Here is a 13,195-nt window from a genome sequence, read left to right on the forward strand (position 1 = left end):
TCCTTGACAGACACCCACTTGGTTGGGCTGTAAGTGAACTCCAGACCCGACGCAGCTCCGGCTCCAGCCAGGCGGGGGTGACCTGCAGTCAGAAGGCGACAACTCCAGTATCAAGGAGCAGCGCTTATCAGCTTGCCGGCCACCTCAGCACGCGGAACCATCGGCCAGGGCTACAGATATCGGGGGGGGGGGTTGTAATGAGAACGCACCGGGCCCTTCCGAACTTCCGGACGGGCTCTATTTCGTGGCGGACCTCTGCAGGAAGCGGCCGAGAGAGCGGGCCTTCCTTCCTGTGGTTCCACCCCTTGGCTCCGTTCTTCCCGGGGCTAGGGGCTTACCCGCGCCTTGCCGGGCACCCCGGGAGCCCGGGGCTCGATGGTACCGATGGAGACGCAACTGCAGAGCATTTTCGAGGAGGTGGTGGTGAGTGCAACTGTCCGTAACCCCGGCGGAGGGAGCGGGGAGGAGAAGACGGCGGGCCCCGGCTCTGGGCCCGAGCAGGCCCCTTTCCCGCCCCCTTTGTTTTGACATTGGAATCTATACTGGGGTTGGCGGTCTCCAGTCCGGCTGTCAGATTCAAAGAAAGCATTGCTGGTTCCCGCGCGTTCCCGATAAAAGGGACTTGTCCTATATTGCCCTCGACGAATATTTCTCCAGGGGATACCTCCCACCCCCTCTTTACTATTCAGATCCTTTACTATTTTTTTTTTCTTTGCTTGTTTGCAGAAAACAGAAATTATAGAAGAGGCTTTCCCAGGGTGAGTATGTGGCAGGCAGCGTTTTCTGGGGCTGGTTTTGGAGATTTATCTTTGTAAGATTTGACTTATGTTGGTTTGGGGGGAGTTACAAGATCTGCCTTGCTGTCTGTGTATCCTTTTAAAACTAGTAGTAAGTAATGTGATTATTTTTTTTGTTTTTCAGCATGTTTATGGATACCCCCGAGGATGAAAAAACAAAATTAATCAGCTGTTTAGCAGCCTTTCGACAGTTTTGGAATGGGCTTTCTCAGGTGAGACATTTCATGTGTAACATCCAGTTGATAACTTTTGGCTTCCTTCTTTTTTACTTGTTATATCTACGTTGATCTTTTTTCTTAAGGTAGTTTAGGAAAGGAAAAAATAAAATTGCCATCATTTTACATTCATATGTAAACTGGAAAACCTGCGTTGAAAGTTCAGTGTAATAAGATCGCAGTGGGAGATGTTTTTAAATTTTTTTCCATGTTAGATTATATAAGGTCATTTTTATCCTGTTTTGCTATATTTTGTTTCCACATGGAAGTGGATAATGTTAAACATTTCTTGTAAAAGAAAAATGTCACTATTCAAAAAATTACCCAGTGTTTATGAGTATATGCCCTCATAAAGGTACTGTAATAAAATCCCTGTTAGAATAGTACATTATCTTCTCGGGATGCCCTGTAGTAGGGAAATGAGCTACTGAGCTCCCTTTGCCCGTGAGCCAGTGATATTTGGCCCCCAAGTGTGGGTCCTAAAGACAATATGTGCTATTTTTTTTTTAATTTTCAAAAGGTAATACTTCAGTGTGAATCAGAAATACATAAGGCAGAAGAACAACTCCAAAGGCTAGCCGCCTTCCTTTCCTAGCCTAGCCACCCACCCTTCCTGTCTGAAACCAGAGTCCCAGTTGGTATTCCCTGAACTGTTTATCTACAAGACTGGGTCTCTCTGTATCACCCTGCCTTTGTCTCCTGAGTTCTGAGATTACAAAATCGTCTGCCATCACGTCGTGCTTTTCTCTTTTAACAGTGCTGGGGCTTGAACACAGGACTTTTTCACACACGCTAGGCGCACACTCACCTAAGAACTATGTCCTACGTGAGGCACAAACTCATTGCCGAACTGCATCCCCAGCCTCAGAATTATTTTTTATTTTTATTGAATATTTTTTGAATATATTTTTATTTTTATTGAATCACCATATACCATTTGTAGTGTTCAGCACTTAGCTCCTCACTTTTCTCTCCCTTAATAGTCCGTTCTGAAAGTAATGTCAGGTAATTTTAAGAGTTTCTTTTCCTCTCTTACATCTTATAACAGTGTAATATATTGTTATGTGGCTCTTCCGTCTTTATTAATTAACCACATACTTTCAAATTTTTCTGGTTTTTTTTCAGGTAGAGTTTTGCTATATGGCCGAGCCTAGCCTTGAACTTTCAATTGTCCCCTTTTTTCTGCTTCCTGGGGTCATAGGCATGGACCACCAGGCTTAATTAGATGTTTCTATTGACTTTTCTACCTTAAACAGTGTTATAGTGAATAATATTTTTGATCAGACATAGGATCAGTTACTGCACATCATATTGCTAAGTCAAAAGATAGACTTTTTTTTCTTAGTTATGGAGTGGGGGTGTATAATACATATGATATTGTCTCTATACAATCCAGACTTGCTTGGAACTGAAACTAGATATGTGGTCCAGATTGGCCTTGAACTAATGACCCCCCTGTCTCTACCTCCTAAGTACTGAAATATAAGCATGCATAACTACCCCCAGCAATATTTATAATTTTATGGAAATTACCTAACGATTTCTTAAAAGTGTTATCTAGTTTACACTCCCAAAACCAACAGGTGAGAGTATTTATTCCTTAGAGGTATACAATAGAATGCTAATAATTTCTTACCCTTGTGTATCAAGCACTGAGAAATTTTATCTTGATAAAACTTTACTTTTTCTTTCAATATTTAGCATCTTTCATGCATTCTTAATTTTTAACTTTTTGTTGCGCTTTATTTTTAACTTTTTATTTTGCTTGTGTGTGTGTCACAGAACTTGTGTAGAGGACAGAAGACAACTTTTTTTGCAAGAGTGAGTTCTCTCTATCTACCATGTGGGTACTGGGGATTGAATTCAAGAGGCTAGTCTTGGCAGCAAAGAAGCAAACACTGACCAGGCATTTTTTTTTTTTTTTTTTTTTTTTTTTTTTTTTTTTTTTTTGGTTTTTGAGACAGGGTTTCTCTGTGTAGCTTTGCGCCTTTCCTGGATCTCGCTCTGTAGACCAGGCTGGCCTCGAACTCACAAAGATCCACCTGCCTCTGCCTCCCGAGTGCTGGGATTAAAGGTGTGTGCCACCACTGCCCGGCTCCAGGCAGCTTTTAAAATGATTCCCTAAGCATTTAGGTGTGACCCTTCAAGAAGTTTATAAACCCTTCAAGAAGTTTATAGACTAAGAGAAAAAGCTAAAAATAAAACTAGCAATTCTAGATCCCAGGAGGGTCAGTGATGTTGTGGAAGAGCAAGGCATAGAGATTCTTCTGGGGTGTCCTGGAAGGCAGTCTTTGTATGAGCATGACTTTTAGTGTTAGGTTTAAATTACCAAAACCTAGACATTCAATTTGTCATTGGAATCATGGTGGGCTCTGATTTGCATTCAGGGGGATTGGATTCATTTAAATTTTGATGAGACTGAGGTACCCACCCACATTAGTTTTTTTCCTCCAGCAAATGGACTATTCATATCACCCTGTAAAGATACTGCTTACAGTAACTTAAGTGAGTTTTCTTTTTTTTTTTTTTCTTTTGGTTTTTCGAGACAGGGTTTCTCTGTGTAGCTTTGCGCCTTTCCTGGAACTCACTTGGCAGTCCAGGCTGGCCTCGAACTCACAGAGATCCACCTGCCTCTGCCTCCCGAGTGCTGGGATTAAAGGTGTGAGCCACCACCGCCCGGCTTAAGTGAGTTTTCTATTGGTCATGAATTTGTTAATGTATTCTTAACTACTCCTTGGAGGTCTCACGGTAGGAGTTTAATATATTTAATTGAAAGATTTAAAAATTAATTTAACAAACATTAAAATTTATTTATTTGCTTGTCTATTTATTTATTCATTCATTCATTTGGGGACAAGATCTTGCTAGATACAGCTCAGGCTGACACAGAACTTGATATGCAACCCAGGATGACTTCATATATGCCTCATCCCCTCAAGTACTAGGTTTACAGCCATGTACCATGCCCATGGTTAACTCTGACTTGAATCTTGCTCCTTTAGGGGTTATTTTAATTTGCTGATGTTCACAGTGAAATATTTCATTTACAGTACTGACACATTCCCAGGTATGATATTAGCCATTTGTGTTATTTAGAAGATGTAACTTCAGGCCTAAAATAAAAGGATTTTCTAATTTTTAGGATTCTCATGAACAATGCATCCAGTGGATTGTTAAATTTATTCATGGCCAACACAGCCCCAAAAGAATTTCTTTCCTCTATGACTGCTTAGCGATGGCAGTTGAGACCGGTCTCCTTCCACCCAGGTATGTTTGGGTGGGAATGAGCGATACAAAGACCTTTCATTGAGAAAGGCAGAATTGATTTGAGGTTGTTGTAGAGAGATAAAGGATGGAAAGGGGCGTGGAGTTCATAAATAAGTCAGCTTAAGTAAGAGGCAGGTGGCGGTGGCGGTGGTGGCGCACATCTTTAATCCCAGCACTGGGAGGCAGAGCCAGGCGGATCTCTGTGAGTTCAAGGCCAGCCTGGGCTACCAAGTGAGTTCCAGGAAAGGCGCAAAGCTACACAGAGAAACCCTGTCTCGAAAAACAAACAAAAAAAAAAAAGTAAGAGGCAGGTATTTTTGGTTTTAAATTGATTTTGTTTTTTATGTATCTGTATCTTGTGTTAGTAGTTGCCACATATACACATAAGTATCCCTGAGGAGGCCAAAGAGGGTATTGGATCCCTTGGAGCTAGAGTTAACAGGTGATAGGAGCCACCTGGCATGGGTTCTGGGAACTGGACTCAGGGCTTCTGCAAGAACAGTGTGATCTCTGAACTGCTGAATCATCTCTCCAACCATTTTTGTTTAATTTTCATAGTGCTTCATAATTATAGCCCAGTGTAGCGAGGGCCGAAGTCCTTAAAAAAAGCTTTCCACACTCATTCATCTCCTGGGACCTGTATTGAGGCTATCATTCAGGGACTACCAGTATCATCTGTTGTGAGCTGGGCTTTCTCATAGGTTGGCAGAGTTCAAAAGTTTGCAAAGGAATTCAGTCAAGAAGTAACCTGGCATCCTTGTTGTCCCTCTAAACATGCCCAGACAACACAGACCATCCCTCTAGTTCTCCCAGAGGTGTGTATCAGTGTCATATTTCATAGAAACATATGGAAATGAAAATGTAATGTGGTCACCTTGAAAAAAATACAGTTTGCCACCACCTGGTAGATGATAAATATTTAACCAAAAGCTTTTTACAGGTTTTTTTTTTTTCCTAGTGAAAATATAGCATTGTGAATATCATTTAGTTCTACTTACTGTTTGAGCTTTCTTCTAAGTAACAACCGGGAAGTGTTACATATATACCTGGAACACTTTAACAGAGTAGTTTTAGAAAGCATGCTTGGCATGCATGTACAATACCTAGCATCACAGACCATAGCCATTAGAGAATTTTTAGGGTTCTCTCTTGTAACTGGAATATTCTTTTTTCCCTAGGATGGTTTGTGAATCTTTGATAAACTCTGACACTCTTGAATGGGAAAGAACACAGCTTTGGGCCTTAACGTTTAAGCTGGTTCGGAAAATTATTGGAGGAGTGGATTACAAGGTATTATTTCCTCGTTGTAAAGAGTGATGCTTTAAGACATGATTATTTTTTACAGGATGTGTATCTTATTTCATGTGAGAGAAACAAAGTGGAGAGTATTTATAACTTGACTTTTGTGCATCTGTGCTGAAGGGATTTAAGATTACTCAGTTTAGAGTTTATTTCCTCCCAACATTTTAAAGCATACACAGTACTAGTATGTTTTTATGACGTAATGGGAAGTCATAAGGCAGAATCCATGTTTGATGCCAGAAGTCTTTTATTGCTTGGTGAAAAGAAGAACACAGAGCAGGGGTTTGTGGACCGAGAATGCCACCCTGATCCTTTAGAATCGTGTCCTTCCTTACCACGTGTCTTCAGGATTCTGCCCCTGACCAGAAGCAGCAGCATGGTCTCTGGTTGCATTTCACCGTCCAGCTCAGGAGCTCCACGGCTGCAGCAGCCGTTCAACCTCACCGGCTTTTGTTACTGTCTTTTGTCAAGGACCTGCTGGGACACGGCCTTGTGCTTCATGTCTCTGTGTTCTTCAATCTCAAATGATCCAGTAACGGCCAAGTAGGTAGTTACTGTTCAATTAGAGCTTACCCTAAATTACCCTAAAGTTAGCCACAGATGACTTCTCAGATTCTTTTCTCTTTACTCAAACTGAGTATTGTTACCCGGGTTTCCAGAGTATTATTCACGTACATCTCTGTTCATAGCAAAGCTGTGCTTTTTTGTAACCTTTTAACAGTAGGAACCCTTCGGGTATGTTGAGAGCCAGAAAAGACTGGCAGAGTATAGGAAGTTCCATTTGTATTGTAGTGATTTTCATTTTTCATTACAAGATGTTCTGCAGAATTCTGTCCTATGATGGAGCGTTATTCTATTCTCAGGTCAGTGTTAGGAATCTGCTACCTCCGATTTGGGAAATTTTAAAGCGTGACCTTGAACACACTCCTGAAACTTGGTGGTTTATCTCACATGGAGGACTTTGTACTTACTGTTTGTTTGAACCCATGTCATCTCTCTACGCATTAGGGTGTTCGTGACCTCCTAAAAGTGATCTTGGAGAAAATCCTGACAATTCCGAATACAGTAAGCTCTGCTGTGGTCCAGCAGCTTCTGGCGGCCCGAGAGGTAATTGAAACGTCAACCGGCCTGAAATCTGTTGGCATAGCCTCCCCTGTCTCTGTTTGCTTAGATGTGTGCTTTTCAAACCTGGCTGGAGCTGGGGAGACAGCTCATGGGAAATAGAGTGCAGACACCCAGTACCTATGTAAAGAAGCCAGCCACGTGCCCCGTCCCCCAGGCCTACAGCCCTGTTGTTGTGGGACAGAGGTGGGCAGATCCCCAGAGCTTGCTGGTCCGCAATTCTATAGAAAACAGCAGGCAGACACCTGATGCTCGTCTCTGGCCTCTGCATGCACAGGACAACTGCGCACGCGCACATAACTCACACAGCACTCACACAGGGATGCAGTGGTTGTAGAGCCCTCCTTCCTTCTGCTGAAATAAAACCAGCTCTGCTTTTGATCAGGTGCTCCGCCACACTGAGCTACATCTTAGCCCCGTCAGTTTTGTGTTTGAAGATGCTGTTGTTTCGTTGCTACTGCATTTCTAAAGGAAATTTTAAAATTTCCATTCTGCTACCTAGATACGGTAGGAGTGCAGATGCTAAAGTATTTTAAACCATTATAAGACAGACAGTGGCCATACTACTCATAATACTGTAAGGATTATTCTTCTGTTACTGCCTTAAATCTATGAATATTTAAAGCATTGTTAAGGTATTACTACCAACAATCCATTCTATTGTGAATTACTCTTCATTTTTATACATGCTTTAAGGGAATTCCTCTGTTAATATTAAATTTTGAAATGACACTTCTGCATTTTAAATTGAGTATGTGTACATGTGTATACACATACTTATGGAATGGTTAAGTCAAACAGTTTAGCAGACTTGACCTCCCAGTCTTTTGTCTTATTTTGTGAGGTAGGGTATCATGTAACCTGGACTGGCTCTGAACTAATTTGCAGCTGAGGTGAAGATAGGCTTGAACTCCTGATTCTCCTGTCTCCACTTCCCAAGGGTTGGAATTTTAGACGTGCTTCCATTACATTCTTTTTTCCTGACCAAGCATTTACGATCTCCTTAGCTATTCCAAGTATATTATAGGTGTACTTGACTAACATCTGACTAACTGAAGTCAGGCTGTCTAACAGACCTGTGGAGTTTGTTCCTCCTGTCCAGTGACCAGAAGTGTCTTTTCATCAGCATCCTGCAGGTGCACGCAGACGGAAACGCTTTACCAGCTGAGCTGTCTTCCCGGCCCTGTGTGCTAACTTTTAAAGGCTTTTTTGTTGCTGCTCGTGTCGTATTTAAAGGTCTTACGTGTGAGGCTAGTCAAGAATAATGCTACCTTTTTATATCTTGCAGGTTATAGCTTATATCTTGGAACGAAATGCCTGCCTGTTGCCAGCCTATTTTGCAGTCACGGAGATCAGGAAGCTATATCCTGAGGGAAAACTTCCACACTGGGTAAATTTTGCATTTTCTAAAACTTTAAATCCTTACCAAAATTTTATCAAATCTATATTAATTGTATTATTTATATGTATATATGTACTCTGTGTGTGTGTATTTATATACTCTGCATGTGTGTGTGTATATTAGTGTCTTAGTTAGGGTTCCTGTTGGTGTGATAAAACACCATGATGAAAACAACTTGGGAGGAAAGGGTTTATTAGGCTTACACTTCAGCATTGCTGCTCATCACTGAAGGAAGTCAGGACAGGAACTCAAGCAGGGCAGGAACCTGGAGCAGGAGCTGATACAGAGGACAGGGAGGGGAGCTGCTTTCTGTTGCTTGCCTATGGCTTGCTCAGCCTGCTTTCTTTTAGAACCCAGGACCACCAGCCTAGGGATGGCCCCACCACAGCCTAATCTTATGGAGACATTGTCTCAAATGGGGTTCCCTCCTCTCAGACGACTCTAGCCCGTGTTAAGTTGATAGAAGATTAGCTGGTGTAATTGTACATCTGCGCACATGCTGCACCATGAGTGTGGAGTCAGGACAGCTCTGGGAGTTGGTTTCCTCCTCTGTCAGTGGGTCCGGTATTCACACTTAGGTCATCAGGTGTGCACAGCAAGTAGTTTCACCTGCTGAGCGTCTCACCTCACTGGCCCTTTGCAAAGATCATGATTTATGTCTCAGAGCGAACATAGGGAACGTAAGGATAATCCCCCAGAGTGGGGGGTTCCAAAGGAGGCATAGTGCCGTATGCACATCTTCAGATGCTTACTCTATCCTCAGATAGTACATGTTTTTATACACTTAATACTTATTTGTGTGTGTATGGACTGTCTACACCATGCACGTGGCTAACTTACACAAGTCATTTTTCTCTTCTACCTGTGTGTCCCAGGGATCATACTGATGCCATCAGCCTTGATGTTAAGCATCTTGACTTGTTGAGCCATATCACTGGCCCAATAAATGTATTTTTGAACATAATATATTTGTTTCATATCTGTTAACCCATTGAGACAGTTTATGTGCTTCAAACATACATAGCTTCATTGACTGGGTAGGGAGGTAGTGGCTTGGCTTGGCTTAACCTGGGGACATACGGAGTGACAAGTGTCTGGAGGAGAAAAGGGAACTAGTCTTTGAGTAGTTATTCTGTGCCAGGCTTGTGCTAATTCTTTGTTCTTTATATTACCTCGATTTTAGTAGATAATCACTCTGTGCGGGTAATCATATTATTTTTATATTTATTTGTTTTTTTTTTTTTAGATACTAGGAAACTTGGTATCAGACTTTGTGGACACCTTCAGGCCCACAGCAAGGATAAACTCCATTTGCGGTAAGATTACATTTAAAGTACACTTAGTATACTAATAATACCTGATCTTTAGTGACTATGAGTCTGTTGGACAAAGCTGAAAGATGGCCTTCCATGAGTGGCTTGCCACTCTGTAATACTCGAGGGAACTGATAATAGTATTTATTTTCAGGTGCTTTGGATAAGACAAAGACAGAAATCATAGAATGGTATAACTTTCACATAAGATCATTCCAGAAGTTGTGTTACCTTATAACTAGGAACGCTTTCTATTTCGTGTATTTTAATTAACTTGACATAACTTTTATTGTATTTTATTTTTGGATTTTTAAGACAAGGTCTATGTAACCCACACTGGCCTCAAACTGTGTGGGCAAGGGTGACCTTGAACATCGGATTCTCCTATTTCCACCTCAATGCTAGATTACAGACATGCTGCCACACAGTTTATGTGGTGGTGGGGATGGAACCCAGGGCTTCATTCCTGCTGACTAGTCACTACCTGAGCTGTATCTCTAGCCCCTGGAAATGCTTCTTAAACTCTAGACAACTGGAAATGTCAGTAAGCTTGTTCTACTGTGGCCGTAAATAATATTGGGAATACCAGACTCTTCCAGTCCATTGTGATTCATCCCTTAGCTCTTCGTTGGATATTTTATCTATCATCTTTGCAATGCTCAGATATATTGCCAAATTATTTCTAGAAATTATGGTAGCCACATAACTGGGAATACAGACTTTTTTTTTTTAATGATCAGATATTGAGCATTTCTTACAAGTCAGTGCAGTGTTAGTCACTGGGAATATAAAAATAAACTACATAAATTCTAGACAGAAAATTCTGAGCTCTAGTTTTTGTAACTGGTTGGATATTAATATCATTAAATGAATTATAGAACTGAAGCAGATCTTAAGAAAGATGATGTTGAGTTTACTTCAGATAGTTTGAGCTTGGAGTATCTGTGGTATCTACATGACCCTGTTGTTTAGCGTTAACCCTAGAGAAAAGATCTCAGGCTGTATCCGTACAGTTCCATCTCATAAGCACTGGAAGCTTGGTGTTTTGTACAGTCTGTAGCAGCTTTGCTGCCGGACTGCAGAGGTGACTGTGCACCATTACAGCTTTGCAAGAGCAGATGGCCAGCTCTATTTGGCTCTGCACTTTGCTGATCTCTGCCTTAGACTCTTAAACAAAATGCAGCAGTTGTGACTTTGGAAGCCTTGTACAAATTGATTGTCCAGCCGTCTGAAAGGAATACAGGTGATGAAAGTTCTCACACTTGAATCTGCTGACAGCACTGTTAAGGGCATTTAACCCGGTGCCTGCTTCAGCATGCAAAGATTTACATAGAAATATTCTTGTGATGCATACAGGCCGTTGCAGTCTTCTGCCAGTAGTCAACAACTCAGGAGCCATCTGTAACTCCTGGAAACTGGACCCTGCAACTCTTCGCTTTCCTTTGAAAGGCCTTTTGCCGTATGATAAGGTATGTATTAAATCCAGTGTAACCTTTGGCCACTTAAGAGTCGCCATCCCATATTGTCAAATGTTCGATGCCAGAGGCCTCGTAACGGTCTGGAAAAGTCAGTCTTTTAAAGAAAGATAGCTTATGGCTCACTATATTTACAGTGTGTGTTTTGGTGTTGTCTTTGGTTTCAGTTTTGCTAAGGTTTTGCTATGTAGCCTTGGCTGGCCTGGAACTCTGTGCAGTAGTCTGGCCTTTAGCTTGCAATGACCTCCTTGCCTTTGCCTGCCAGTGCTGAGATGGCAGCTGTGTAGTGCCACATCTGGCTGTGGGTGTTATGTCATTCTACTACCCAGATATACTCTGTGGTTTGTGGATTTGCCTTAGTGGTACTTAGATATAGAAAACTCTCCTTAAGTAGGGTTCTTGTCCAAGGCTCTACATTTAAAGAAATAAAAGACTCAGTATTTGAACTCAGGACCTGCACACATTACTATTGGTCTTTTGGCATCTACCTTTTAAAATTTGGCAGTAGTGGTTGACTTGAAGAGATTGTTTAAGAACTGTATCCATTGTCTTTGGTTAGATTTCTGAGCAGAAGATTCTTTACAGCGATTTTTACGACAAATATGACTGTCTAAAGTCATGTTTCCAAGTTTAATACCAAAGCAAAATAGGTGTGTTTTTGGAATCACTGGCTTTTCCTGTTAAGAAAGAGCAGTCCCCCAACTGCATTAATGAGCAGTCTTGCAGATTGCCCTGGCTCCGAAGTCTACTTGTCCTTAGAACTGTATCCACAAAGCTAGTTGTTGTGACTCAAGCCTGTGACCCCAGAACTTCTAAGGATGAGGCAAAAGGACACTACGAGGTCTGGCCATGCTGGGCTTCATAGTAAGTTCCAGACCAGAGTGATACCCTTTCTCAGAAAAACAAAGCAAAAACCAAGCAAACAAAAATGACCTGTGTCTACAAACCAACCCTTACTATGGAATTTTCTGTGTAAAACTGACTGGTTATTCTATTTTAAAATGGCCCAGGGAGTCCTTTTTTTTTTTTTTTTTTTTTTTAATTTTTGAGATTTTTATTTTATGTATGTGAGTGCATGTCTGTCCATATGCCACATGAATACATGAATGCAGTGCCTGTGTAGGTCATAAGAGGGCATCAGAACTGGAGTTACAGGTGGTTTTGAGCTGCACTTTGGGTGCTGGGCATCAAACCCTGGTCCTCTGGAAGAGCAGCCACTGCTCTTATCAGCCAAGCCATCCCTCCAGCCTCACAAGGAATCCTTTACAATGACTCCTTGAGGGGATGTGGATGTCTCCCGTCACTTCTGCAGGTAAAGCATCAGTGAAGAAGGGAGCAGCAAGCCAGCATGGAGCTGAGTGAACTGAGGGACGGGGACCATTTAAAAGGAAAAAATACTTATTAAACAGGTGATAATGGTTCTTCAGTTTTACCTCACAATTCCACCAGTACAGTTTATAAAAGCCTGTCTTAAAAATCAGTTCATAAATTGCCTTCCATTTATTTCAGAAGTCCATCTAAGAGATTTATAAAAAATACAACCAATCAACCATTATGCAAATAATATTTGAAGTAAACTTTGCAGTGACTTGTCAGAAGTAAAGATGATGTGTGTGCTGGAAAACAGAATCTCCTTATATATGTTTAATAAGTACTGCTGTATTAGAGCTAGTATATTTAAGTGCAGGTTCACCAAAGTGACACAGGCATCACCCTACTCCTTTCCCAAAATCGTGTGTTTAAGCACTAAGGTTACTTTGACAATCTTGCTAGAGACACAGGACCCAGCAGCTTATATTGGAAATACTCGAGCTGCCAGGTGTTTAGAAAAATAGCTGTAAACTCAGAAAAAGGTTCTATTTTTGGGTGTACCTTCATACTAGTAATTGTATAGCCTGGATTTAGTTATAAAAAATTGTATGCCTAGATACATAGAAACTTCTGCAAAATTGTCAGTTTTGCACAGAAAGGAAGCACAAATATTATTGATGCTTCATTATGTCTGAGAAATATCACCAAGGACAGAACAAAGCCTATCTAAATTGACAATATGAATTTGATGACAATATGAAATTGACATTTTAAGTAGAGACTCTAAAACAGAAAACTGTAAATGTTTTGTTTACAGGAAAAGGGGGAAATGAAAAGATCTGATTCTAGTGTTGTCTTGACTTTTAACCCTTAAAATACCTCACACAAGGCTTTCACCCTGGTTTTCAAATGAGAGGTGGGAACACATAACTAAATATGATTTTTTTTCCCCACCAGATTTCGTGTACTGGAAAGGTAACAAGTGCCTTAG

General features: G+C 41.2%; 1 protein-coding gene across 3 annotated transcripts in view; it reads left to right on the forward strand.

Moving 5' to 3' along the window:
• The first annotated feature begins 255 nt into the window (after positions 1-255).
• Positions 256-13,195, forward strand: part of Med23 (mediator complex subunit 23) — a 45,885-nt gene continuing 32,945 nt past the window's right edge. For all 3 annotated transcript variants that reach the window (XM_052751193.1, XM_052751194.1, XM_052751195.1), the window contains exons 1-9: positions 256-423; positions 727-758; positions 922-1,009; positions 4,155-4,279; positions 5,458-5,569; positions 6,590-6,688; positions 7,992-8,093; positions 9,352-9,421; positions 10,775-10,887. In XM_052751193.1, coding sequence (XP_052607153.1) covers positions 376-423; positions 727-758; positions 922-1,009; positions 4,155-4,279; positions 5,458-5,569; positions 6,590-6,688; positions 7,992-8,093; positions 9,352-9,421; positions 10,775-10,887 — 789 coding nt within the window. In that variant the 5' untranslated portion in view covers positions 256-375. The remainder of the gene's footprint in view (positions 424-726; positions 759-921; positions 1,010-4,154; positions 4,280-5,457; positions 5,570-6,589; positions 6,689-7,991; positions 8,094-9,351; positions 9,422-10,774; positions 10,888-13,195) is intronic.

The sequence above is a fragment of the Peromyscus californicus genome, unplaced genomic scaffold, assembly GCF_007827085.1.
Source record: "Peromyscus californicus insignis strain IS unplaced genomic scaffold, ASM782708v3 Scaffold_22__1_contigs__length_63687245, whole genome shotgun sequence".
NCBI lineage: Eukaryota > Metazoa > Chordata > Mammalia > Rodentia > Cricetidae > Peromyscus > Peromyscus californicus.